At 48.5% G+C, this 27,189-nt stretch overlaps 1 protein-coding gene across 2 annotated transcripts in view; it reads right to left on the bottom strand.

Moving 5' to 3' along the window:
- Positions 1 to 582: 582 nt before the first annotated feature.
- Positions 583 to 27,189, bottom strand: part of LOC135900995 (excitatory amino acid transporter 1-like) — a 38,824-nt gene continuing 12,217 nt past the window's right edge. Inside the window, exons 2-6 of one of the 2 annotated variants that reach the window (XM_065430621.1) lie at positions 24,803 to 25,071; positions 23,790 to 24,303; positions 13,123 to 13,323; positions 7,707 to 7,858; positions 583 to 953 (exon numbers count right to left, since the gene is read on the bottom strand). In XM_065430621.1, the coding sequence (XP_065286693.1) occupies positions 836 to 953; positions 7,707 to 7,858; positions 13,123 to 13,323; positions 23,790 to 24,303; positions 24,803 to 25,071 (1,254 nt within the window). In that variant the 3' untranslated portion in view covers positions 583 to 835. The remainder of the gene's footprint in view (positions 954 to 7,706; positions 7,859 to 13,122; positions 13,324 to 23,789; positions 24,304 to 24,802; positions 25,072 to 27,189) is intronic. The other variant, XM_065430623.1, reaches the window with a different exon arrangement.

Below are 27,189 nucleotides of genomic sequence, written 5' to 3'. Positions count from 1 at the left end.
TTAGCCAGTCGTTCGACGCCCTGTTTCTCTGTTTCCTGGGCGATTCGTTTCCCCTTCATCTTCCGATGTCGATTGCAGGCCTCCTCCTGCTTATCAGAATTTTCGCCGTCCATACTACCGCTTCAACTGTGGTTGTAGCGCACGCGAGCTCTCCTTTTCAATCCTCCAACATGTTATCAGGCATGCGACGCAGCTGGCGAAGCAAGCGGAGGCGAGCGCAACGACGAGGAACGCGGTGTGACATCATACCAAACGGCGGCGACGGAAAGGAGCGGCGCAGCGGCGGAACACTTGCGGCTCGGTGCTGCCAGTGGCGCATGCGCAGTAGTGACTAGGGAGCGAGAGAGAGAGAAATATCCGCGGCGAGGCGCGTGTTCTGACGTCATGCGCCTCCTTGGAACACCGCCACGGCGAAATCACAAGTTCTCGGCCAGTGAAGCTTTCGCTTTAAAAACTGCCCTGTGCTGACGTACTCGCTAGGGCACTGGCAAAATCGTAATCAAAATTATTATGCTACTTTGTTTTCTTTGCTCTACATACAGAAGGAGGTGAGAAAATGAGAGACTGAATTGGGACCCGCCGCGCATAGCAAATGTCTGAAGCATGATTAATAGCAGAACTAACCGAACAATGAAGTAATATATATATATAGAAATACAAGAAAATACACGATTCCAATAGTGAGCTTGAACGCAAAGAGAAAAGGTCAAATAAAAATAAAACACGCTCAATCCTTATGTACACAGCTTAAGACATACGCATAGCAGATTAGGATTATGCAAAAACTGCAACAATTGTAGAGCAACGGTTTGTCCCGTTGTACAGACGACACAGGTCAGCCTTCATCAATGGCGCACTCGTCATCGCCCGAGAGATCTTCGTGCACAATATCGAAGCAGACGGTAGCCGCCACGTAGTTACAGTAGGCGTCGGCCATTGTGGTGAGCCACCGGCTAGAAAAAAATAACAGACAAAGACATAATGTACACACAGCCGCGGGATTCAAAGAAAATAAACGACGTAAAACGAAACAATTCTACAGATCCCACGCACTGCGGGAATCAATTTTATGCGAAGCATTTTGTGGAGGTTGCTAGCCATCCCGCGCCGTTTTTCTTTAAAGAATTACCAAATAGAAGCAATGCGATGACGATGCTAGTAGGACGGCGACGGCATTTTTTTTTTTTTACTGTGCGTAGAACCATTAAGACCTGTTCTGTTACGATCCGCACCGATCCCGATGGCGGTACAGTTCTACAGAGAGTCTCAAAGCGTTAGATGCCCCGAGGCGGGAATGGGAGAGAAACTGACACGCTAAACCACTCGTGCACGCATAGGAAAGACGGTGGGTAACTCGGCAGCCGAATGCTATCCAGTGCGCGCCCACCTGCTCTATCTATAGTGGTATGAGACGTGATGCCCGCGCCATTCATCTCCAAGAGCTAGTGGCGTGTGCACGAGAAAAACCATGCGTGTGATTGTGGCCAGACGGTTAGTGGGTCCGGCTGCGGTACTCGAAGTCGAGAGACTCGATACCACCTTCGGGCACTTCGATTAATGGATTTTCTTTTTATGTTACGAGGTGGGACAGGATCCTACCTACTTACCGACACCAAAGTGCCTGGGATGAGGCAAAGAATGTTAAAGCCAAAGGCGTTCCGGTACACCCTTACAGGTTCTTTGGTGTCACCAACAAACCCGTACGACGCTCCGAAGCGTCTTTCTTATTCGACTTCAATTCATCACTTACCGCAACTTCATCAATAAAAGGCACTCTTACGAGAAGAAGGAAATTCGGTTTCATTCAGAACACCGACAAGCTTTCGTGGCTGAGAAGCAATAATATCAATGCCACATGAAGATGCATTGCACATTTCAGGCCCATTCAACGTCCACCGATGGGAGACATTTATTGTCACCAGTTTGTACTCGAAGTTTTTTAATCTGTCATAGAGTATCCCTCTTTACGCACCGCTTAGAGTATCCCTGCTAAGACACCACTGTGTACTGGTACGATTGGATTATGTCTTTACAGAAATCAAGTGCGCCTTGTCCGGTGCTCCTCCAGGCGCTGTCGTTAAGCCCTGCTTATGCAGAACAAGAATGTGCTGCGTCATTAAGAGGAAGCTTACGCTCGGGCGCAACTCCGACGCGGCCTATTCAAATACATGTAAAACTCAAAAACGCTTTTCTGAGAAAACCTCTGGATCGATTTTAATGAAATTTGTTGCATTTGAGAGAGAAAGTCAAACTCAAGTGACTATTGGGAGCCTAATTTCGATTAAGGGCCTGTATTTTGTTAAAAGAATTTTGAATAATTCGGAAGTTTGAGAAAAATAGACGCACGAAGTTTATAAATTAATAGCTCGGCATCAAGAACAGATATCGCCGTTCTGTAAACGGCATCCATTAGATCACTCAAAGCGGACAAATTTGCTGTGTCCAGTTATGTTTTACGTGAAATCGTTACGTTCTGTACAAGGGCTCTGCAAAATCTGTATTTCCGTATTACTAAAATTTTCGAGATTCATGCATAACATATTAAGTTTGTCCGCTTTAGATGTACTATCAGAGGGAATTCACAGAATTGTGACATGGTGTTTCCTTGCTAAGTTACCAGAGTTGTAAACTTGATAAATTCATTTCCTTAAATGTCTTTATTTTTGCCAATATTTAATAAAAAATTGGCCTATATCAAAAATTCGAAAGCAACAGTCACTAGAAGTTAAGTTTTCTTTTAAATGCAACAAATCTTGTCAAGGTTGGTGCAGTGGTTGCTGAGAAAAACGAATTCTCTTTTTACATGTAATTAGATAGGAGCACCCGAGCTAAAGCTTCCTCTTAAGCTTGCGTTTCTCCATTCTAATTCCCTTGATTGTTAGTCGGGTGTGTTGAAACGTGCACTTCTTTTGTAATTAAAATCGCTTGTCTGACATGTAATTGATTCGAAACTCTGCGACAAATCTTGCAAGGCGGTACCGAAAAGGGCCGTAGATAGATTAGAAGAGGCAGCTCAGTTCCCTGGACCGTGTTGGGACAGAACTGGTTTAGCGAAGATAGGAAATGCTTTCACTGGCGCAGGTGTAGCTTTTGATGCGAAAGCGTCAAATGGCCCATTGAGCGAAAAATCCGGTGTGTGTCTTATGTAGCAGCGAAACGGCAAGTAAATTCCCATTGGCTGTGACGCCACGTCACGAGAGCGCCTCGACGGAGCAGAGCGGGCGAAAGCGAGCACGTGATGTACGCGATAGCGCGCCAGGTGTTGTGTGAAGGGAGAGGGCACCGCCGCAACGCCACGTCATCCTCGATCTCGGAGGCACGTGTTATGCATGCGCGCATTCCTTGTCAGCGCAAGCTTTCGCCTGCGTTCTAACTGCGCCTAGGAAAGGCCAAATCAAAACGCGACAAGGGTCTCGACGCGCACGCTTGTCCTGAAGGCGTTCATACTCGAGGGATCGCTCAGCGGCATTCTATTGGACATTAATTCTTTCGCACTCACAAATCGTAAAAAGTGCTGAGGTATGCTCGGATGTTTTTGATTTTTATTGCAATGTACTGTGATAGGGTGTGCGTGGTACAAATATTACTGTTCTCAGGAATACATACGTTCTCACACTGAATTACTTCTCGTTAAGTTCAGAATTTCTCATCTTTCTGCGTAATACTGTTCCCTCATAATCAGATCGTGATTGTGGCACATAAAACCTCAAAAATTCATTGATTTTGCTGTTCATGCCGTTTTTGATAGCTTTTTCTATACATGTCTTCCTTTCCTAAATGATGCAGCCTTTATATATTAGTGTTGTCGCATTGTCCTGATATTAACTGATGCTTGTTTTTCTATGCTTCAATTCAATTTCTGCCGCTCCTTGTTTTTTTTGTAGATTCCTGTCACAAGGGCCCAATAGAGCCCCTGGCTGCGAGACTTCTTTCCCAATTTGATATCTTGTAATTCTCCAATTTCCAGCAATCTTGGTTCAATCAAATATTTCTCCACCTTTGCATCTGCAACAAACGGACGGTGCTATCATGGCATTGCGATCCCATAGGTTATCTTTGTTTTGGCGCGCAGTTTATTACGAGCTTTTTACCACCGTCAACTTACTTTTTTATGTTTTACTGTTTGAATTTCTTCATAAATACTGCTCTAGGAGGCACGAACCGCAGACCAAGGCTGACTGCGTAGTGCGTGGTTACGGTTCGTGAGAGTTGTTCTGAGGAAAACGCTCACGCAGGTTTTACGTGGTTATACACTCCGCAACTAATCTTTCATGTTAAATCTGTTCTAATTGACGCCACATCGAAAGTGCTGAACGACGGGAGTGTCGAAGTCGATAGCCGACATGTCCTTAGGAAAATTTCGAGCCTGCAGCACGACCCCTTCATCCTTCAAAAATTAACGCTTAATTGTTGCGTCAGGCAGGTGTCTCCTTGCGATGCGCAAATTGATGCTTGCCTCCGCGTGACGGACAACTCTATATACGACCTCTTTGTGCGGATTGGGCCCTTTCAAATGAGCAGGGTTGTCCAATCCTATAATAAAGTTTTGCGGTTCAGTTATGTGTATATTAGCATTTCTTTGACTACATATGGCGAAAATGGGTGGTACGTCAGTTAAGGGCGATATCCAATAACCCAAGATTACGGTAGCAATATATGGTCGAAATTTGGCAGTTAAGAAGGCTTTACCAAGACACGTCTTTTAATGGATTGTCTGCTGTTTATCAACAAAATTAGACACCGTTTTTGGTATCATACTTTATATCCTTCAAACGAAAATGTCGTTTTCACATAAATGTCTATACAATAATATCTTGTTACGGGAGTACAGCTGAACATCTGATAGCCGGTATTTTCTCGTTATTGTGTTAAATCGTGGACGCTACACTAGATTGAATGCTATTTAGCTGCTACCTCTTGCACTATAAGGCTTGCTATAGAGCTTAGCAGTGTTACCACTAGAGGTCGTTGCTGAAAATGAGGTACGGGGCTCACATCTCACTTGCGAAATATTGTTCTCAATCGTACCTTTCAAAATTTATTTATATACTGCCATTTCTTTCTGCGTCTGTAAGCTGGGTGTTCAAAATTAGGCTTTTCTTAAATCTAGGCACTGGGAGGCGCGCGAAGACCACCTGTGCAAATAAGTTGTATGGCCGGGGGTACACAAAGTTAGATGATAATTATCGCTGTCAGCAGTCCAATTAAGTAAAATATAATATTTTCGTTGACTGCAGTAACTGTCTATGTTTGTATCAACGCGTCCTCTATTTTTTCAATGCCAGTACAATCGCTCGCTCCCCAATGGGAGCCATTGGTGCGCCTTAGTTCAGTAAGTTGTCGCGATGCGACGCTACCCAGATGGTACGGCTAATTTAGGTACGTCTGCTTGCGTAACGGGGGCGTGTGAGCGCGCGCCGCCGCCGTTCCCGATGAGAAGCGGTAGACCCTGCGTCTGTCAGATGTCAGGTTATGCCGTGTCTGTCAGTCTTGCTCCGACTTCCGCTGTGGGGCGCCACCCAGATGGTACTCTCCCCCACGACCGCTAAGCAGGCGCGAACGCTTGACTACAGGGGAGAGTAGGAAAGAACGATAGGAGAGGGTGGCGAACGGTCGGAACCGCCGCATCTGGCTGGCATTGAAACAGATAGAGGAGGCGTTGGTCTGTATTAAAAAGTTAGAGGCAGTCGTGTTTCTGGCGTAATAGTTCTGCGGAAACCCGCAAGGTGGAGAGAAGTAACTAATCAGGGGAGAATGAGACATCCACCCAATCGTAGCAATTGCTACAAAGGAAACCTATACGGGTACTAGGAAAGAAAAGCCTAGCAGTTCAAGAAAAATTCGTCCTGGTCCGGGACTCGGACCCGGGACCCGAACCCGGAACCACCGCCTTTCCGGGGCAACAGCTCTGCTATCTGAGCGAACGAAATGGCTAGCAGATGGCAGGACGAAATCGAATTTGTCAACAACTCGAAGCAAAGACAAGAGTTTGACGTAATAGTTCTGTGGAAACCCGCAAGGTTGAGAGAAGTAATTAATCACGGGAAAATGAGATCCACTCAATCGTAGCAATTGCTACAAAAGAAACCCATACGGTATTTTGGAAAGAAAAGCCTCGCAGTTCAAGAAAAATTCGTCGTATTTTAACAGGGCGGAGGCATTGGCGAAGCTGATAACTGTCTCCCTCCCCTTCTCGGCTGGCGAAATAAAAAATGTAAGAACCTGGAACTGCTGTCGTAACACGCGACCGCGAAGCCTGTAACGGTGGCAGCAGCTACCATGCCGAGATAATGGCGCGAGCGGAGAAGCCGGAGGCTATTGCCTGTGCGTAATGGTGACTAGACGAGCGCGGGCATGGTGCTTGCCTGGGCTACGCAAGTAAAATGACCGCTGATTTCCAAGTATTGTAAGTTTTATTGAAATCAAGAGCAACAACTGCACCGCACACCGCCCTGTCATATCTTGATTTCGCCAGCTGAGAGGGGAAGGGGAACAGTTATCATCTGTGCCTATGTCGCCCTGTTGTCAGACAAAACGCCGCACGCAACAGCAGCGTCACATCAGGGAGGAGCTTTGCGCCGATCCTCACTCTCTTGCGTGCATAATCATGTGAACGACAATTAAAATTTGGAGTCGGATATCTCGAAGCATAGATACGCTAGAAGGATTCTTGCTAGTGGTGCTGTGTAGAAACACGAATGCCTCTTAACTTTTCAATACAAACCTACCCACTTACTGCAGTCAGCAAAATGTTTCTAAATAAATTGTAGTTAATGGGGCTGCTGACAGGGACAATTATGATCTCACTGTGTCCCCCTGGCCACATACCTTATTTGCACAAATGGTCTTCGCGTGCCTAACTTTAAGAAACTCGTAAAACTTAATTTTGAACACCTGGTATATCCCGGGCTCAATTGAAAGCTCACAATAGTAAGCTCAAGCTCCTACCACAGCATCCAGTATGCTAAGAGCGTCGCACTGTGCCAAGTACTAGAACATCACTGTCCGACAATCGTACGCGGCAAACTGTCATTATTACTGCAGTTTTACGAAGTCCGTTGTAGTAGATTGACCTCTTCTAACGCTGCTCAGTTATCGCGTCTTGGGCAGCAAATCATGATCGACACCCATGAACAGGCTTATTCGTTATAGTGCAAACGCAGCAGTTCTGTTTCGTTTCACTTCCTATTGTGTCGATCGTGTCGCTCTGAATAACTACTCATTTTCTGCCGTACGCGGCAATAAATGCCTATAGAAATCCAAGCTCCACTTGGTCCTTCTTTTCTAAACTGTACCATCGCTTTCCTGTGTTTCCTCTTAATCATACGCTAGTTTGCATATTTTTTAAAACTTCGCTTATTGTCTTACACTCGCAGCAATGGCTAGATGTCGCCCTAACGTGTCGAATTCTGTTCTTGGCAGAATAGCGAGTGCTTGCATTTATCCATAAAATTCGCCGCAACTGCAGGACATATTGCAGCGGCAGCGATTTCTTTGCCGCGACGTTCGCTGGTGTTCAGATTCGCGGGGATTCGCACGTGCGTGAATCCTCCTACATTCCCCTTTTCCTCCCCCCCCCCCCCCAGAGGACGTCTATGAGAGCACACATAACCTGCGCACATTTTCATCTTCATTCGTCAGCACGCACCGACCGACGCTTCAACACCTCCGGTCGAAACCCAGGTCGAAGGAGCGAGTAAACGCACACGAGCGGTTTGGCAGCCTCCACGAGTGGCTCGCTGTAGCCTCTAATTCCCAGAAGCAGGTTGACCATTTCAGGCGAAGCTCCATGATCTGTCAGGCTGGCCACAATGGCGTTTGCACCGGCGCCCACCAGTTCCCAGCCCTCGAGGTTCACCTGCAGTTTGAAGCAACGTTTTTAAGTATACTTAGTTTCCAAACTGCAGCTGCGGAGCCGGGAGCGACTTGTCCCTAGGCGGTGTGAGAGCGCTGCGGTCGAAGCTTGCGCTGCTTTTTGCGGCGTTCGTGGTGTGCAGTCTCTTGTCCTGCACGCGCGTGTGAATCGTGCTTGTGTCTCGCGCAATGCGTGTTCTCTTTGCGCTGTGACATCTGCATGAGGAACGACGGTGGGATAAGGAACAAGGTCGGCTGTGACTAGTCCATAGCTTTTTGTGGGCAATTCTGAAGTATGCAACTGCAAGTATTCTACTTCCTGGAAGCACAGTGATTCATCGTACGGTAAGGTGCGCTTAATTCCACCCGTTCAGCATGCCGACTTGTTTTGCGCCCGGTTGTACCAGTGGGCACAGGCCAGACAAAGAAAAACGGCACTTTTTTGGCCCTCCAAGTGACCCCGAGTTTCTTCAAAAGTGGGTGACAGCCATTCCCCGAGCAGACAAGCTGTTGGGGAAAATGTGTATAGTTTCTTATACCTACTTTCAGCCTGTAGATATCCTGAAAGCGTACCGGCACATTATCAACGGCAACGTCGTAGAGATGGAGCGCGGATCGTGGGCACGATGCTGTGCCAACGTATTTTCCAAACTTGCCAAGCTGTCTGTTGTGCGCAATAGGCGGAAATCGCCGAGAAATAGGTGCAGAGTCGTCAGCCATTCGGTGCCAGTGCTCTGTGAGCTCACTGAAATGAACGCGGAGAAGGCTGCATCCGCCACAGAGACCTACTCTCGCCTTACTGACGTACGTTATTCAGAATTGTGCGTCACTGCGGCTGCCGCAAATTGGACCGTGGTGATCTTGGAAGAACTTCCGATGCACCGAAAAGTCGTGTTTTATAACGCAGGAATGCAGGAAGGTGTTTACTCTTTCTAAGGAGTGCGGTGATGAAGGAGGACTTGACGTACATCGTTTCCGGTAAAGGAAAACGGCGGAAATCGCCTGTTGACGTCCCAATCTGTTCAGAAGACGTACAAGCAGTTTTGCAAATCGCGGACATGTCTTTCTCCCGTGGATGCACACACAATGATGCTGGTGGTTCCACCAAAGCTGAAGGAAGTGGCAATAGTTTGTACCAGAAGAACTGCTCAGTTCTAACCTGTGCGGAGCGGAAAGTGTGTACTATGTGTGTACACTGTGCATGACAAAAACTTTAAGCAAGAAAGCTCTCTCAAAATGGTCAAATAAGAAGGTTCCCGGAGCAACTAGCGAGCTTAGGAAACGACTAGTTCGTGCCACAGCGGCAAGAGAACGCAAGAAAGCTGAAGTAGGTCGCCTGACCGTGAAGTTTAAGAATTATTTCACAACAGCTCTTGATGACATCCTGAAAGGCCTGCCTGAGGCTCAGAAATGTGAATTCGCATGGCTGTCATGCAACAAGCAGCGAAATCACCCCATGGGCATAGGTACACTAGTGAATGGCTTATGATTTGCTTACTGCTTAGGCTGACGACCCGAAATGCTATAAAACCTTGTCAGAAATGAAGGTACTGCCTTTACCAACAGCAAGTCGCATTGTGCAGCTGCTGGATGGTTTGCATTGCCAGTACGACAACAACATATTTGCTCTAGAAAGTATCAAGCATCAAATAGTGAAAGTACGGAGTCGTGTAGCTTGTTTCATATCGGCGTGCATTACTGATAACTCATCATCCACGCCGCCTCCGCAAAGATAGCGAGTACTTGTTGAGGCCTTGAATCGTAAATCACAAGCAACATAATGGGTACTGGTAAGTATTTCCGCTGAGCACAAGCGTACGTGGCTGTGACAGCTGCCACAATAAACGCAGCGTTAGAACGCCACATACCTCCACGGAAGCTAGGAGATATGAATGTGCACATGCATTTACTGCTGCAAGAGCAGCGCTAGAAACTGTTTAATGGATTATTAAACAAAACATAACAGTTAAAGATATCCAGAAACAAACAAAATTAAACGCGCTATGCTTACCGGCACTCGGGGCAAGCGCACCTGCGGCGCGCTAGTAGACGCTGCCAGCTCTATCGCTCAACCTTCAACCGCAGCGCCGCGGTGGCAGGAATCGTAGCGGGCCGCCTATGGGCGCGCCTCGGAGTTTGGGAACTAAGTATATTTAAAAACGTTGGTTTGAAGGGCTACTAGCAGCACCCCAAAAAAAGAATGATAGAAGCACCTGAGTATTTATTAGCACCGGGCGACGACGACACGCCTCAGATTCGAACCAACGCTTCCAGATGAACAATTTTCTCTTCGTGTCGAAGACAACGCTTGCTGCTCCCCCAGTACAAATAAGCAGACCTATCCTTGCAAATAACCTCCCGGTTACTACTACTACAGCAGATTTGCACCGACCGACCGACCGACCGACCGACCGACCGACTTGCACTTACACCGTAACTTATGCCTGTCATAGTACTTTCTAAATAAGAAAGAGAGCGGAATGGAGCAAAGAAAAGGAGACGAGTTGCTGAACAGTGAGTAAAGAATTTGAGCGCGTGTTTCGACAAAGGCAGTGTGTAGCCGAAAGCGTAGTAGTCATTGAAGTCTCGTTGACGTTTCATGGTGAAGCACCAGATTTATCTTTAGGGCGCTAGACTGTTGTACCGTGCACATATACAGATATGAGCCATAGTTCCATACGAATAAAATAGGAACAATGGTTCTATACGGCAGTACTTGACAGAGCACAGACAAATGTTTTCCGGGTGAGTTGGTTCACAGTCAACAACAAAGATTCAGCAGAACCGCTTGTTGGCCTAGTTGGTGTTTGTTGAAGGACATGTCTTTTTTTTGCGCAAATTAAGACACACTCAAAAGGCAAGAACATAGACGGCGCACGGGCGGCAGTCATCTTTGTTTCTTCGTTTTGTGTTTCTTAATTTGCAGCAAACCAACATGCCCTTCAACAACAAAGTTGCTGTGAAAATAGCTATTTGAAAAAGGTGGCGCAAAAAATGACAGCACGTACCTCGTTGCGAGCTACGACTGAGTAATTGACTCCGATATATTCGACAAAAAAATGAGAGAGAGAGAGAGATAAACGCTTATGAACTAGCGATAGAAAGAAAAAATCTCTCGAAAACACTCACACAATAAAATATAATTGCATATTAGAAGAAACTGTACCGCACTTAAGAGTTTATCCGCTTGTAATTTCTAAAAGAGTGTCTACTGAATGTTCGCAAAGAATCCCGACCCACGCAGTGCAAAAGAAGGCCAGTGTCACAATCTCATCTCACTGTCATTCTTGTGTTGTTTCATTACTGTCTTCACAAAGTAATTTTTTATTTCAACTATTCTGCTTAGAACTTGAGACTGACTCCAACCAAATAACTGAATTTTATTAGCCCGACGTTTCGGAGCCCATTCGGCTCCTTCTTCAGGGGGTTGTTCTTCGGGGGGTGGCGGTGTGCCGCTTTTAAAGCGTCTTTTTTGAAGAAAGGAGGGGGGGGGGAACACGGGAGGTGGGGAGACACTCCACAGACCGAAAGGTGGGGGGGAACAAAAGGAAAGGGGGGCATCAGGCACAGGCGGGCACCTCAGCAGATCGGGTGATACCCCCCTTTCCTTTTGTTCCCCCCCACCTTTCCGTCTGTGGAGTGTCTCCCCACCTCCCGTGTTCCCCCCCCCCTCCTTTCTTCAAAAAAGACGCTTTAAAAGCGGCACACCGCCACCCCCCGAAGAACAACCCCCTGAAGAAGGAGCCGAATGGGCTCCGAAACGTCGGGCTAATAAAATTCAGTTATTTGGTTGGAGTCAGTCTCAAGTTCTAATCAATTTCCCAACCAGACAGGCAATTCTGTCGAAATGTTTAGCTTCAACTATTCTGCTACACATGCGAAATGTTTCGTGTCAGCGAGTTTCATGTTCGGCAGGTATTCACAACGCCTTCCATAAGTAAAATTCTTATCGTTATATAGCGGCCTAAACTAATATTTATAACAAAATAAGCGAACACGCGTAAAGTTTCCATACATACAAGTCCTAAAGTCTAAATTTAAGTCGGCAAGATTATTTTTTGAATTGTATAAAGATGCTTTTTTTTAGTTAGGAATAACAATTGAAGGCCACTCCGCCCTGCGAAGGTGGATTACCAGCGGAGCTATAAATGTCGTGCTAAGAAAACCTGAGGTAAACTTACTGCATCACTCATTGTCACTTAGTAACGATGGAAACAATGGCTTAGTTGTCGCTATGATATGCACTGATCGGCATACTCGCAACTGGAGACACATTCACTGCGAACACACACAACCACAAATTGCAGCAGTTCAGCCTGTCGAGGTGGGCCAGTTGAAACGCGTCAAATGTCTCAACGAGCTGACTTGCCCGCGAGAAATTCATAAGGACGATCTATGCCGCTTCTCGACGCACGCGTCTCTGGCGTCATGGTTTCAATGTTAGGCTTCTGTGCTAGAAGTCCTATGTTCGAATCTTGCCGCCGGACAGTTTTGATAATGTTTATTTAATTATTTATTATGCGGTACTTTGTTGAAAATAACAAGTTTACAAAGTGACGAAGCCGCTTGAAGCCAGAAGGACGAAGTATAGGCAAATCCATGTATTTCACATAATTCCCATGCTGGTTGAACCGCCCCGATTGCAGCTCCTGTAGACAGCAGTGCCAAAGTTCCCTCTAGTAATTACTGTATGAAACCACGGTATTGGGTGGTTTCTTAGTTTTCTTCCTGCTACGCCAGGTGTCAGTACATGCTTTAGTGGTTTGCTTTCCCTTCTCATAGCGGGCGCCGGAGCTTTGAGGCACGGGCATTGAAAAACTCAGTGCCCTTCCACTCTGTGAAGAAGGATGACCAGCGTAGCTGTGTATGTGGGCCCCTTAATGGCGAAATGCACCTCCGCCGCGGGTCGGCCCCGCATTGCACTATATTCGGGATCGGCCCACGTATAGGGAGTGCTTAACGCTTGCTTCACCTCCGCCGTAAGTCGGCCCGGCAGTGCACTATCTTCGGGGTCGGCCCACCTATAGAGAGTGCTAACGCCTGCTTCACCTGCGCCACGGGTCGGCCCGGCCGTGTATTTACAATTGCTAGTAGGTACAGCGGCGCGTGGCACTTGCGCAGACGCCGGACGTTTGCGCGCATTATGGAGCATCTATGGAGCACTTCACCATCAGATAGGACTTGAACGCACGAGCCACGACTATACTCTTCCGACAAGAGAGAAACTCGCGGACAGCGCGCGGCCGAGTTTCTCCTCTCGCAGCGTACCCTGTGTATGTGCGTGAGGAAGAGCACGGACACGGCGAGCTGAGCGACGCTGCCCGAGCGGCCCAGCACGATGCCCAAGGGCAGCACGGTGCGCACCACGCGGGCGTCCAGGCCGCACTTCATCTCCAGCACGGACACACCGAGGGGCAGACTGGCTGCCATCGACCGCGTGTTCGCGGTCACCACCAGCGGCATGTACGTCTGCGTATAGAGAAGCGCGTACCTTTTTTATTCGTTTTCTTTTAATTTGTACAATACTTCTAGCCTATACGAAAAAGGCTACGAGCACGACATGGGAAATGCAAAGCGAAGTAACGCATTCGACACGGCGAGGTTCAAAGCCTAGTTTCATATGAGCGGAGAAATACGATCAATGTGATGTCAAAGACAGTGCATAAATGTAGCGCTAACATAAATAACTGCTGCGCTTACAGCACGAAGGAGGCATCAGGCAGAGGCGGGCGCCTCAGCAGATCGGGTGATATCCCATGCGACCGTGTGGCACGATTTGTTGACTGTGTTCATCGACCAACACTCAATATTTGTTGAGCGCATTCAAAGAATAAAGGGCTACAGAGAGGTTCAGTATCTGCACGCTGAAGCGCCCAAGTTTATATGAGACAACTTGTGCGGTTCTGTAACGTGCTTACCGCGGCGTCCGGCAAACAAACGCTATTGCCATACGGACCGCATTCTTCACACGCGATGAGCGTGATACACGTGATGCGAATTCGGGCGCAATCCGTCGTGTGACGCGTCCGAGTCCAATATGCCGCGTACGGCGATTCAGGACACATGGTATGAACGGAAGAACGGCGCCCAGCCCCCTGCGTGGACGCTCGCAATACGTCGGAGTTTTGCAAAGAAAGTGGAAATAAACGTCTCTGCAGTGCCGTTTTGTTTTACACAAACGTTACCAATAAAAGCACTTCACGCCAGCGGCAAATTTTCCACAAGGCCGTCCGGGTTGTCGGCTCCTCCGAGAGCCCGCTATGACTAGTACGTGGCAGGCCTATTTGCTCACGAGGCTCTTGGATCCGATCGAGGCAGGTGGCGCTTGCGACCATGGCCGTATGTAGCCCGTGTAAAGCGCCTATATTGATCAGCACAACGTGTACACAATTATGTCGCGCTTAAATTACAATACATTTGGCTTTCGCGGCAGCGACAGTAACGAAGTGCGAGCCAGGCGACTCGGCCATCGCTTGGAGGCTTGCAATGCGTCCGCGCAGCTCGTAGCAAAGCGCCTATATTCGTCAAGGGAATCAATGTCTGCACACTTAAATAAAATTATGGGGTTTTACGTGCCAAAACCACTTTCTGATTATGAGGCACGCCGTAGTGAAGGACTCCAGAAATTTCGACCACCTGGGCTTCTTTAACCTAACTCTAAGAACACGGGTGTTTTCGCATTTCGCCCCCATCGAAATGCGGCCCCCGTGGCCAGGATCCGATCCCGCGACCTCGTGCTCGGCAGCTCAACACCATAGCCACTGAGCAACCACGGCGGGTGATGTCTGCACACTAATGTCATTTTTAAGGGAAAATACAATCAGTTTTCCCGACTCCATTAATGGCGATGAGAAAACACGCCGGTTACACGAGCCGCTTCGCATATACTGTTGCTGCGGCATGCAGTTGCGCTGATCTTGCAAGGCGAAATGACGACAACGATTTACTATTTCGCGCAGTGTTTTATAACAGTCACACTTTCAGGGTCACTTATTTTATCAATTATTTCGTTTCAGAAAAAAATTGTAGCCGATTTCTGTGCAGCTGTCAGTTGCGAAAGAAACGAGCGGCTAGAGTGGGGAAAATAAAAGAAGGTAGCAACCGGGGTGATCGGAGCAGCGAGGAACTTTCTTGCCGGCCCCGCCCCACCCCACCGGATCTTCCACGTCACCATGACGAACCGGCTAGCGACGGTGTCATTTGCTGCGGCCGCCCGACATACGCGGCAGTCGTGCGAGCCGATGTGACCACATCCACTGGCAGGGTTGCCAGGTTTGGCGATTTCTCTACAAATGGGATACCTTTAGAGGCTCCCGGCGACCGAATATCGTCTTGCAACTTCAACTTTCTGGCGACTTTTGGAGGTGGTAATTGATTTAGGTAGTGTCCCATCCGTACTCCCTGTCTCGGCGCTTTCGAAGCAACAGCTCTAAAAGCCACATCTCTAAGGCCATGCTCTTGTGCATTTGAAGAGCCTGAAGCAAGTCCAGGAGATTGTAACTCATCATAACCGCTATGTGGCAAAGGGGCCCCTTCGATCTGTCGTCCGTGGCTGTCCAGGACTGCCCGAGAAGCTTCATAGCAACGCTCATTGGCTGAAAGCACCGCCTCGGACAGTCCGCGACTGTCAGGGACGGGTAATTGAAGGGGCCCGTTGAGTTTCTTATGGGTGGCGTGCTACAGCTCTCTCTGAGTAAAAAGAATAAGCTACTCTTAAAGGCTATATGCTTTTGCGCCCTGCACTAGGACGGAAGCGATTTTAAAGCGAAGCTTTACTAGCCTCTCCTCCCGACTTTCCAGGCGTTGCTGCTGTGGCCTTGCTCGCGCGCGCCGCTGGGTTTTTTGCAGCACCACCAGATGGCGCTCGCCTCAGCGCATCCCTAAAGTCCCTTGATAATTTGAAAGTAGCGACACTCTTTGAACTCTGCCGCCACCGCGCGACCTCCTCGCCTCCTCCTCGCCCCTTGCGCGTTCCCCCGCGGCGACCAGTTTTGCCCCCGTTTTTCTGCACGACGATTGGTCTCCCTGCCGTTGCCCTTGGAAACGCGCGGATCTTGAGTTTTGCTTGTGTTTTTCTTTTTCGTTCGCGCCATTTTCCTCCTGAGCACGGCTGGCTCGGCGCTTTAGCTCGGCGTAGTGGACGTTGTGCGCAGTGTTTCTGGTCTATGTGCTAGCGCTATGCCGGGCTGTTGCGCATATAACTGCAGCAAGAAGCCTGAAGATGGTTATGCCGTGTTTATGATACCACAACGAAAGCGTAACGGCTTGCGTAGGAAGCAGTGGCTGCATGACATTGGCCGAAGCAACTATGTTCTGACAAAGAACAGCGTTGTTTCCGAGCTGAGGAGTCTTTCTTATAGCTCGTAGCTTAGCATCCCGTAATGCTGCATTTTTTTTCATTCTTCCGGCCTGCTCACCAGCGTTTTTGTTGCGGTTGTCCTTAGTATGCTTCATATTCTGGGGCGGCTCCATCACTTCGCACGTCGCTAACTGTTGTTATTCAGTCGGAAGCGCAGTATTATTGATTCTGCTTTGCGCCCTGAAAAAATTAGTGGCAAGTATCCCCGTAGTATTGTAGGTGATGAGCGTTAACTAGTCAAAATTGAGCTTTTTTTAAGTTTTAAGGCGAAAGCCTTTAGATCTTTATGTTTCAAGGTCGCGTTGTAAACTGGAAGTATCACGTGACCCAAGGAAGGCCAGAGGGGACCCAAAGCATGTCCACCCCTGTATAAGAGAATGATTACCCAAAGTAATTAATGAATCATTAGTGGTTGATATAAGGTGGATTAGGGAAAATTAAGGTTGATTAGAGTGTATTAAAGAAGATTAAGGTGGATTAGAGTGCATTACTAAGGATTAAGATGCATGAATAAAGATTAACGTGCGTGGAGGAGGATTAAGGCGGATTTATGGTGGATTAAGGTGAAGTGCTGATGAAAGGGTATTAAGACCGATTGGGGTGGATTAGGGTGCATGAACAACAATCCAATCACTAATCAATCATTACTTTGGTAATCACTAATCATCTCTTATACGCGGCTGCACATGCTTTGGTTCGCTTCCCGCCTTCCTTCGGTCACGTGATATTTTCTGTAGCTCACAACGGGACCTTGAAACAGAGGTCTAAGGCTTTCGCTTAATAAGCCACACACAAAGGGATGTGTCGCAAGCAATACTAGACCAGACGCACGAAGTAAAGCATCTGATCATGTGGCAGAAAAATTGTCTGGAGTATAGAACTCGCCTCAAAGCTCCCTTTAAATTAGTATAACCCGTTCATACGGCTTTAAGAAAAAACCAACCTCCTCATAAACGTTGCCTCCAGCATTATCGATGCTGTTATTAGCATTTCTCAAAATCTGGGTACACGCAATTACACACGTACGCACTTCGAGCAGCGCAAACGTTCGAGTTGTTGAATCAGCAGCTACATAGTGCTGCACACATGCAAACGCATCGCCTTTCGCGTGTACCGCCGAAACCTTGACTTCATCGCAGCCCTTTCACGCCGGGCAAGTGTCTTCAGGAAGCCAATGTAAGAATCCGATGAATGCAATAGAAATAACTCATGAAGTGGCGTGATCTGTGCAAGTCACGGCAGTGTTTTTGCCTGCAGGTACACTGCTAGCGGACGACGTAACACTCAACTAAAGCTCGTGCAGGTATATGAACGTCGTGTACATCACGTATACGCATTATTCGAGAGACAAAGAGCTCTGATTTGTGTGCTAGAACTCGACATTTAAATAAATTTGTCCACGAAACTAGCCTCAAAAGGCTTCTAACTGGAAGCACGCAGCCAACCCGAAGCGGTAAAACAAGTGCGCATTTACTGTGCTAAGAAAAGCCCAAAACTCATCTGCTTCTGCCAGTTTCAGTGAAAGCGTTTCACCATCGGTCCTAGCACATCACACAATAAACAAGCCTTGAATACAGTAAAAATGAATGCACAAACACCCAAAAACAATTTTTAATGTCGCACCTCGCGTAGTTCTATGGACGAAGCCTGCGCGCCAAGGAGCGAACGACCAAACTGCGAGGGCGAGCGACGAGAGAAAGTGAGAGCGTCGAGAAGACCAGGAGAAGGAGAGGCCGCGCGAGGAGGAATGTCGCTACCTGTAGTTTTATTGAGGGGGCTTACGCATACCGACTGGCACCGCCGCGGCAGATTTTAACAGCGATCAAAGCAGAAAGCTGGGCTAGTTGGTGTATCATCATTATTCAAAAGACTAGCGCAATATAGCAGGGACAAAGACAGAGAAGACGACGGACGAGCGTGTTGCGAAGATTTTCACAGCTTGCGCGTATGGCACGTTCTGTCCTTGCTTTCCTATGCGACTAAAATGCAGTTGCTGGGCTGCGGAGGTCGCGTGCTGGGTTGTGATGGGGTAAACATTACAATCGCCCATAGTCTGAAGAGAGCGCTTGGAGCTGGTGTCTCAACAGCGTGCTGGCCACGTATGCAGAAGGAATACCTAAACACGCATGAACAAAATGGCCCCAAAGCGCGCACTCAGCGTCGAGGACACCCAGGCCCGAAAAGAGCGCCGCGCGGAACGGGAGCGTCTTCTCTACGAAGCGAAACGTGGTGCAGATCGCTAATGTATGTGTAGAATGTATACCTATATCTATAATTAAATAATTGAATTACGTACAGCCCCATAATTCAAATAAACTTGAACGCTTCTGCCACCATGCGATGTGCCATGCGACGCAATGCTAATGATCAACCCTCTCACAGATTGTGAACAATGACGCACAACGACGCCTCAAGCAAACACGCCTCCCTGTGTGTTCTGTGGGCTGCACAGGCAAACAGCAGTGGTGCAACTCGCCACTCCCGTATTGGACTAGACGCTGAAGAAATTGTACATTCGCCGCCAGCATCGCCACTGATTATCATCGACCAAAGCAAACCGTATACAAAGCTTCGCCTAAATCGACTCCCCACAGTGCGTGGAATCCGGATATTTTGTTTTTGTTCTTTCTGCTTCTTTTTCTTCTTTCTTTTTCTCCGCGTTTTCTTTTTTTATTTCGTCAAAAACCGACATTTGCTGGTCGGTTGGTCTCACCATGGATGCTTTTTTTTTTAGTCTACCAAATAAAATTGTCCCCACAGTTGGCGACTTTTTGGCTACTTTTCGAAAATATTCGGCTATACTATTTCTCCCGAAGACCTCGTAACCCTGACATCCAGCAAGTTGGTCGCGCATGCGCGCGGCGATCCGACGCCACATGCTGTCGGAAACTAGCTGTTGGGAGTCTGTCGGCTGCGGCAGTTGGTGCCAATGGTCATACGACGGATCACGCGCCAAATCGCACCGTGTGTCTCGCGCTTTATTAGCTGATGCTGTTTGGGATATGCGCGAAACGTTTCGCCGAAGAGCCAACAATTATGTATGTCTGCAAACGGGGGCCCGTACTCACGATAAGCTCTTATTTTAAAATTGTTTGTAAGAACAAACTACAATCCTAATTCTGGACACATGATGAGAAAAGGCAGCTGGCCAGGGGCAGAATGCACTTACTGGAGAGTTATGGAATAGGTGCTCTAATGAAATAGCGTCGAAGCCACGGCGCATGTGGGAGACGCAAACTGCGTTTAGGTTTGGCGTCAGGCATGCTAGTTCACTGGTTTAGTGGGAGCCCCGAAAGCTGCCCCAAAAGGTTTGCGCCAACGCACATGGCGGCACCCATTGAAGCGACGGCTCCAGCCTGGCATCAAACTGGGCTCGACTGGTGGTAACGCGTGAGGTTCATGAGTTAGGAGAAGTGACTGCGGTTATTGCTTTCTCTCAACTAATCTATGTAATGAAGATTTATTCATTAGACGCCGCTAAATGAGAATTCGATTGTCGATTTCATGTCTTGTAGGCTTAACACGGCTTGACCTGGGTGGTGAAGGCACGTAAAGTTGGTTACTCAAAACTTAGCGCAACTAATTGCTTGCTGCTATTAGAATAACTTCCAAGTTATAATTAAACGCGATAACACGAAAGTCCGAATTACTATTCCTATCATAAAATGGTATATTTTAATATTTGTAATAGCTTTTCTTTTACGCCGTAGTGGCGCCGCTAAGGAAAGACGCTATCCACTAACTCAAAGCCCTATTCCAAAACTCTTCTCTTCTGCGTAGCCAATGCTAACAACCGTAAAGCTCCTCGGGGCCCCAAACTCTTGGGGCCCCTATTCTAAAACTCTCCACTAACGAGAACCGCTGTGAATTCAAACTCCTGAATATTATACCACAGCTTGGATCGACGCAAAGTTCTCGTGTCGCTCTATGCAGTGCACAGTGCGCAAAGGCAGACTAGTTTTATGCGAAGCATATTACGAGAGCTCAACCCAGCTCCTCAGGCGCGGCGGTGTCGCCATGAAATCACGTGACACCGTGACGTCACGACAGAGGAGAAGTGGCTTTGGCTCAACGCTTGCAAGACGGGCTGGGTGGGAATCGAACCAGGGTCTCCGGAGTGTGGGACGGAGACGCTACCACTGAGCCACGAGTACGATGCTTCAAAGCGGTACAAAAGCGCCTCTAGTGAATGCGGTGTTGCCTTAGAAACGAGCTGTTTCTAAGGCGCGCGTCTCTTGCTCAGGCGCACATTTCGTTGCCGCGCCGAACGCTGCTTTGCTCGACGCTCACCGCGTCCAATGCGGGGCGCGTAGTCGCTGCCCTGTAGCCCATTGTCTTACACCCCTTGGCGGGTCGACGGGAACGCTGTCGCGTTCCACTCTTGAAGGCGAAGCAGTAATGCATGAGTTGTTTCTTCGTCTAGCCGAACCAAATATAGCCAAGCAACAGCAGTTCACCAGGCTAAACAGTGGTTCAACAACTAAAATAAAGGCTAGTATGCTTCGCATCCTGGGCTTAACCTTACCTAAGCCACAGCCATTTTTTGCAGCTCGCGTTCCTACTGGCCGCGCACAATTCAGGAAAACACGCGAACGAAGAAAGGTGTACGAAGTTAGGTGGGTTCGTGTCCAGCGCGTTCGTTTCGTCTGTTTCGTATCTGTTTTATTTTCTGCGTGTTTCGCTAAGTTGTATGTATGGCAGGGCGTTGTCTCGCGCGACGTTGGTATCGAGGATGTCGCGGGCTGTAAGAGGTCTATCTCCGCGAAGCACGTCAATCCGGACTCTCCACTGGTCTTCAGCCTACCCCAGTGGCAAAGGCGGCAGACTGATTGTGACGCATTGCGGCAACGAACGCGATTTTGTCGAAGGCGCTGCGGAAGTCTTTCGAGCTAAGAGCTCGGGCTACTACCACCACGAAATGAACCGAGACCAGTACGAGAAGTGGTTCTCACAGAAACTTCGTCCACAACCACCACTAGTTAGTGCTATCGTTATGGATAACGCGCTATATCATTCTGTGGAGTATAGGATAAAGTGCCGCGCATGAGCAGCCTCAAAAAGGACATCACATAGATGTGACGAGGACGATGAATTGTTAGCCCCTCTAAAGGCATAGCGTGATTGATCTCTTGTGTTCACACAAGTCGAGATCATTCAGTACTGTCGCAGTGAGTGCAGCGAAAATGAGAACGAGAACGTCTCCAATGAGCTATCATAAGAAGCCAACAAACATTCACACCAAGGACACCATAGGGGAAATTACTTGTGATTACTAAATGAATTAATAAATTAATGAAAATGAAAGTGGATGAAAAAACAACTTGGCCCGGGGGGGAACGGTCCCATGTCTTCGCATTACGCGTGCGATGCTCTACCAATTGAACTACCGCGGGTTCCTTATTTCATTTAGTAAGTACAAGTAATTTCCCCTGTGTTGTCCTTGGTGTCAATGTTTTTTGGCTTCTCATCATATGATTAATAAAAAAATGTGCCCCTCAGTTAACCCGCTTTCTTCTCGTTTATTCCAAAGAGCTATGGCAGGCGCCGTAGTGGAGGGCTCCTGATTAATTTTGGCTCCTCGTGTGCAGGAAAAGAAATGGGCCAGTCCCTAAGGAACGGGCGTCGTCCTTCCAAAAAAAGAAAAAGAAAAAAAAGATCAAACTGACACCAGCGCCACCTTACAAAAATAAAGCTAAATATTAGTACACTGCTTTTAACATAAATGGAGCCAGCCGTTGTTATCACAGGGCGAGAGGGGCGCAGGAACACAATTTTCTGATGATATCCATCCTGATCCACCCCTACCTTGCACAACGCTGCAAACAGCTTGTGAAACGAAGTATAGTCAAGATTCATCGTGGCGTGCTCACCCTAAAAACGGCAGCTGGAAAAGGGGTTTATGTTCGAGTTTCCGGGTAACACAATTATATGTTCTCCTACGTTCAATGTACTTTCCGATGCTAGCTATTATGTCTGTAGTATGTGCATAAGTCATACTTTACGAATTTTCTGTCACACATTACTTTGAGAAATTCAATTAGTTCAATAACGCACTTGCGCCAGGCGGAGGGCCCAAAAAATCAAACGGCAGCTGGAAAAGGGCTTTGTCTTTCAGTTTCCGCTTAACAGATTTATGTTTTATCGTATGTTCGAATAAGTCCGGAGCTATCATACCTGCAGCTTGTGTGCAAGTCCTGCGTTGCGCATTATGTGACGCAATTTAGTTTGAAACATTAATACTATAGGGCACTTGCGCTTGGCGGACGGCCTAGAAGAATGAGGATAAATGCTGCACTTCCGACGAATGTCGCTTGTGGTGGCGGTCGACGAGTACACGAAAGCTCTGGGACGCGGCACCTCCGGGCGCCAAGTACTCCGCATCTGACAACGGCGCGGTGCGCGCGTAGCGTCGTCTAGCCTCCGCACAAGCTTCGCTGTACATCCACTTTCACAGGGTGGAATGGAGGCCGATTATTATGCGAAGCATATTACGAGAGCTCAACCCAGCTCCTCAGGCGCGGCGGTGTCGCCATGAAATCACGTGACACCGTGACGTCACGACAGAGGAGAAGTGGCTTTGGCTCAACTCTTGCAAGACGGGCTGGGTGGGAATCGAACCAGGGTCTCCGGAGTGTGGGACGGAGACGCTACCACTGAGCCACGAGTACGATGCTTCAAAGCGGTACAAAAGCGCCTCTAGTGAATGCGGTGTTGCCTTAGAAACGAGCTGTTTCTAAGGCGTGCGTCTCTTGCTCAGGCGCACATTTCGTTGCCGCGCCGAACGCTGCTTTGCTCGACGCTCACCGCGTCCAATGCGGGGCGCGTAGTCGCTGCCCTGTAGCCCATTGTCTTACACCCCTTGGCGGGTCGACGGGAACGCTGTCGCGTTCCACTCTTGAAGGCGAAGAAGTAATGCATGAGTTGTTTCTTCGTCTAGCCGAACCAAATATAGCCAAGCAACAGCAGTTCACCAGGCTAAACAGTGGTTCAACAACTAAAATAAAGGCTAGTATGCTTCGCATCCTGGGCTTAACCTTACCTAAGCCACAGCCATTTATTATTATTATTATTATTATTATTATTATTATTATTATTATTATTATTATTATTGATTCCGCCCTTGTCAGTATGTCATCCCTGCGATCGGGAATCGAACCCACGACGTGGTGCCCAGCAGGAGAGCTCATCTGCCACTGAGCAATAGCGGCGGATTGATCATAACGCTCTCTCGAAATAATGCGCGTATAATAATTTCGAGGTTATTTTTTTTTTCTGAGATATAGTACATGTGACAGCTGTAGCGTTTTTTTTTTCCTTGGATAATAAACCCGATAAACAAAAGACGATGGGTGGGAAGGGCGGTGCTTTATAAGGGATCAAGAATTTCCGAAAAGTGCTTGTCCCTGTACGGAAGCTACATATACGGGCGTCAACGCTAAGTACACACAGCCCTACAGTGTGCATATCGGGTTACGTTTCTGCGCAATGATTCATGAGGCGTTTGATTTGCTCGACCAGGAACCGAGGCCCTCGTGGGGACCAATCGCAGTGCCGCAACGATGGCGCGTCCGCGCACCTGTCCGATGAACCCGACCATGCCGCGGTTCCAGCGCAGCACCAGGAGCCACTGGATGAGGGGCAGCACGATGAACGTGTGCACCAGCACGGCCACCACCACGTTCAGCGAGTAGGTGAGCAGGAGCGACACGCTGGGCGCCGAGCGCAGCTTCCCGGCGGCCTCCAGGATGCCGTCGGCCGTGAGCGACATGAGGCCCAAGGGCAGGAACCAGGACAGCAACCGGCTTATGGAGGCGATGCCGTTGCTCAGGTTGATGAAGAAGTTGAGCAACACGTTCCGGTCGTCCGCGTTGTGCGCCAGCACGAAGCCCAGGGCGACGGTGAACGACAGGAGGCCGAGGCCGCTCACCCGCCGGAGCGGGTTCTCGTAATCGGCGCCGCTGTCGCGTTCCTGGTACCGCTGCGAGCACGGCTTGCGCGACTCGTCGGCCCAGAGTTCGCTGACGCGCGGGGCCTCTTTCGACGGCCAAGTTTTCATGGACACGTCCACGATGTTCGCCGGAAACAGGCCCCTGAAACGATATTGTCACGTTGTATATACAGGACGTCCCAAACTATCACGCACCGAGATTTGAAAATATGAAAATGCCGCGTAGCTGGATCGACAGAACCAAGGTATTGTTTGCCGGTCCTTTGGAGATACTCAGATTATCTTTTTTTTTATTATGCTAAATTGCATAATTCGTCTTAATTTGTTCATCAACTTCCCAGATGTTAATATTAGATGAAAAGTGTCAATGAGAAAATTGAGGAGCAACATGAAAAACTCGCATGTTTTCGCGTGCTTTCCCTTGTACCTACAGCCTACGGCGCGAGGACGCGATCTTGTCGCACTTTGTATTAATTTGGAAGCTCACGGCGACGCCGACGACGGCAGAGTAAATCCGCCTGGAATGTCCGTGTACTTGCTTTCGCAGCAAAGGAGTGTTAGGCAAGGGACAAATCAGCGCCGTTAAAAGCGATTATTATAGCGTTTGCAGCACGCTAACGCCGCTCGACAGCGGGGCTCACCGAATCATGTCCATGGCAAGGTCAGTGGTGCGGAGGGCTGTCACGTTGAGCGGCGCCGCGGGGCTGAGCTGCAGCGACGAGGCGGTCTCGTTGCGAACGGCGCGCAGGAGCAGCGTGGTGCCGAAGGCGACCGCGGCGGCGCTGGCGGCGCTCAGCACCCAGTAGGCGAGCGCGCAGCGCAGCATCTTGCCGCCCGTGCGGTACGAGGTGCTCCCGATGGAGCCCACGATGCAGGACACCTTGAGCGGCACGAACAGCATGGCCAGCATCTGCAGTGTGGCACCACACCACTGTCCTTCCTCTGCGGTCACGATACTCGCAGGAGGACATGAAGCCTACTTAATTAACCCCTTCAGTCACGAAGGATGATCGACTATCAATGCATGTGTGAAACATGGACATATGCCAGGCTGCCCGAGACTCCACTGAAAGCAAATCAAGGTGGTAGATGACTCTTTGTGCATTTTATGATGAGTCATCATAATGACAGAGTAACTAAACATTTGAATATTGTAAAGCCAGTCATGTTATGTTTCTTCATAAAAAGGATTGAATCACCCGCTCGAATTACATGCACAAGATATTTTTGACCTTGAGCAATTCAAGAAGGAAAAAAATATATGTATTTCGAGGTTGCTATACTGAAATGATCCACGCCAAACGTCACGAAAACACGTTAGTACCTTCACCAAAGCGCTACTCTGTTTGTAACGATAGATATCACTCAGAAGTAAAACAGAAGTAATTTAGGTCCGTCCACAAATGTGGACCGCCTGACTGAATGGCCTAAGGTACGTTCACACTGGCGCGAAAAGCGCTCGCGGCATTCCGCAGGGGGCAGGCAAAGCTCCGCGAAAAGAAGCGACCGGCAAAATTTTTCTACCGCAGAGCGAATGGAACTCGGAGTCATTTTTTGTGACGTTCAGTTCGCCACCGATTGGGCAGATCAATGAGGAACGACCGATTCAATCGCCGCGAGCAACTACCGCCTTCTCTCGGCATTTCTGATCACAGCCGCAGCGATTGCAGCCGTAAACTAATCCGTCATGTGCCTGTCGCGGCCGCAGAGACGCTAGGTCGTAAGTGTAACGTGTGAACACGCCAATGCTGGTGTTTTGCCGCGAACGATATTACGCTATGTGGACGTGCTTTAAAGGGACATTAGCGAGAAAATTATTTAGGCTGTGTCAGTAGATATACTCCTCTATAGGGGAGGGCGAATATTTGTAGTTTCCAATATACAACTCGAATATTGCACATTATGGTGGCATTGTAACGCGTGTAACGCGAAAGCGTTAAGGAGCGCGTGTCGCAGAAATTGCGGCGTCGCACGTCGCATCGGCAAAAAAAGATTTTCGACCACGTATACCCAGGCCAACCACCTGATGCAAGAAATTGACTGAACTAATCGAAATTCTGAAGCTGAAATACGTAGAAAAATTGTAAACTACGATTGCAAACAAAGTAAAGACATAATAGCTCTCGAATTGTAATTCGAATAAATGAGAAAGCATAATTATATTACGTGAAAACTCAAAGAAACCCATTCATACACACAAACCGACAGCAGCGTTCATAGACCGGCCGCGGCGTCCGCCATATTGCGCGCGCCGGCGCGATTGGTGTCTTGGGGGCCAGAGTGGCGCGTCCGATTCCTTGCATTACTTGAGCTGGCGCTCCCCTCCGCCGCATCGCGGTCCACACAAGAGGTCTTGGTTCCACCACAAAGCTCGCCTTCGTGCATAGCGTTTGCGGCAGGCGTTTCCAGCTAAACATTACGGTTACATACGCCCCATTTACCGAGAAGCGTGAGAAGCACTCGTAAATTTTTGAATGCTATCGCGTTCCGCGAAGCTTAAGCGTCCTCCAAAGGACAAAGGGATTTGAAGTGAAACTAGGCTATTCAGACATACTTTGCCGCAAACAGTACGTCAATGCATTCAGCAGAAACGGAGTTAATGGCAATCAAACACGGCCTCCGCTGTGCTCCTGTTCCTTCTTCTATGCCTTGCACTGCGAACGCTAGAGCGCAGTGAGGCGTGCCCACAACGCTCCGCCTTCACCGTGGCTCGCAGTTCAAATTTCGTTTTAGATGTTAACGTAGACGCCACGACTTCTAATTTTGGTGCCTACGACAATTAACACCCGTGCCACGCGGGCAAGGTTAATGCCATTAAAAGTTTAAGACCTTAAGTTTCTTAATATCATTATATTTCGATTGCTGCTACACGCGCATAGGCAGGTTGCGAACGTAGTTCCCGCGCCTACTAGGGCGCCCCTCGCGGCGGCGAGCGCGGAACCGGCAGGATACGACCGGCGCGCTTGCGTTCGGAAAGCCTGTATGTGCACTGTTTCGCGCGTAGCTGTTGCCTTTTCTGAGCAATGCC

The sequence above is a fragment of the Dermacentor albipictus genome, chromosome 2, assembly GCF_038994185.2.
Source record: "Dermacentor albipictus isolate Rhodes 1998 colony chromosome 2, USDA_Dalb.pri_finalv2, whole genome shotgun sequence".
Taxonomy (NCBI): Eukaryota; Metazoa; Arthropoda; class Arachnida; order Ixodida; family Ixodidae; genus Dermacentor; species Dermacentor albipictus.
The sequence above is the reverse complement of the archived record's forward strand: the minus strand, read 5'-3'. Positions and strand labels throughout refer to the sequence as shown.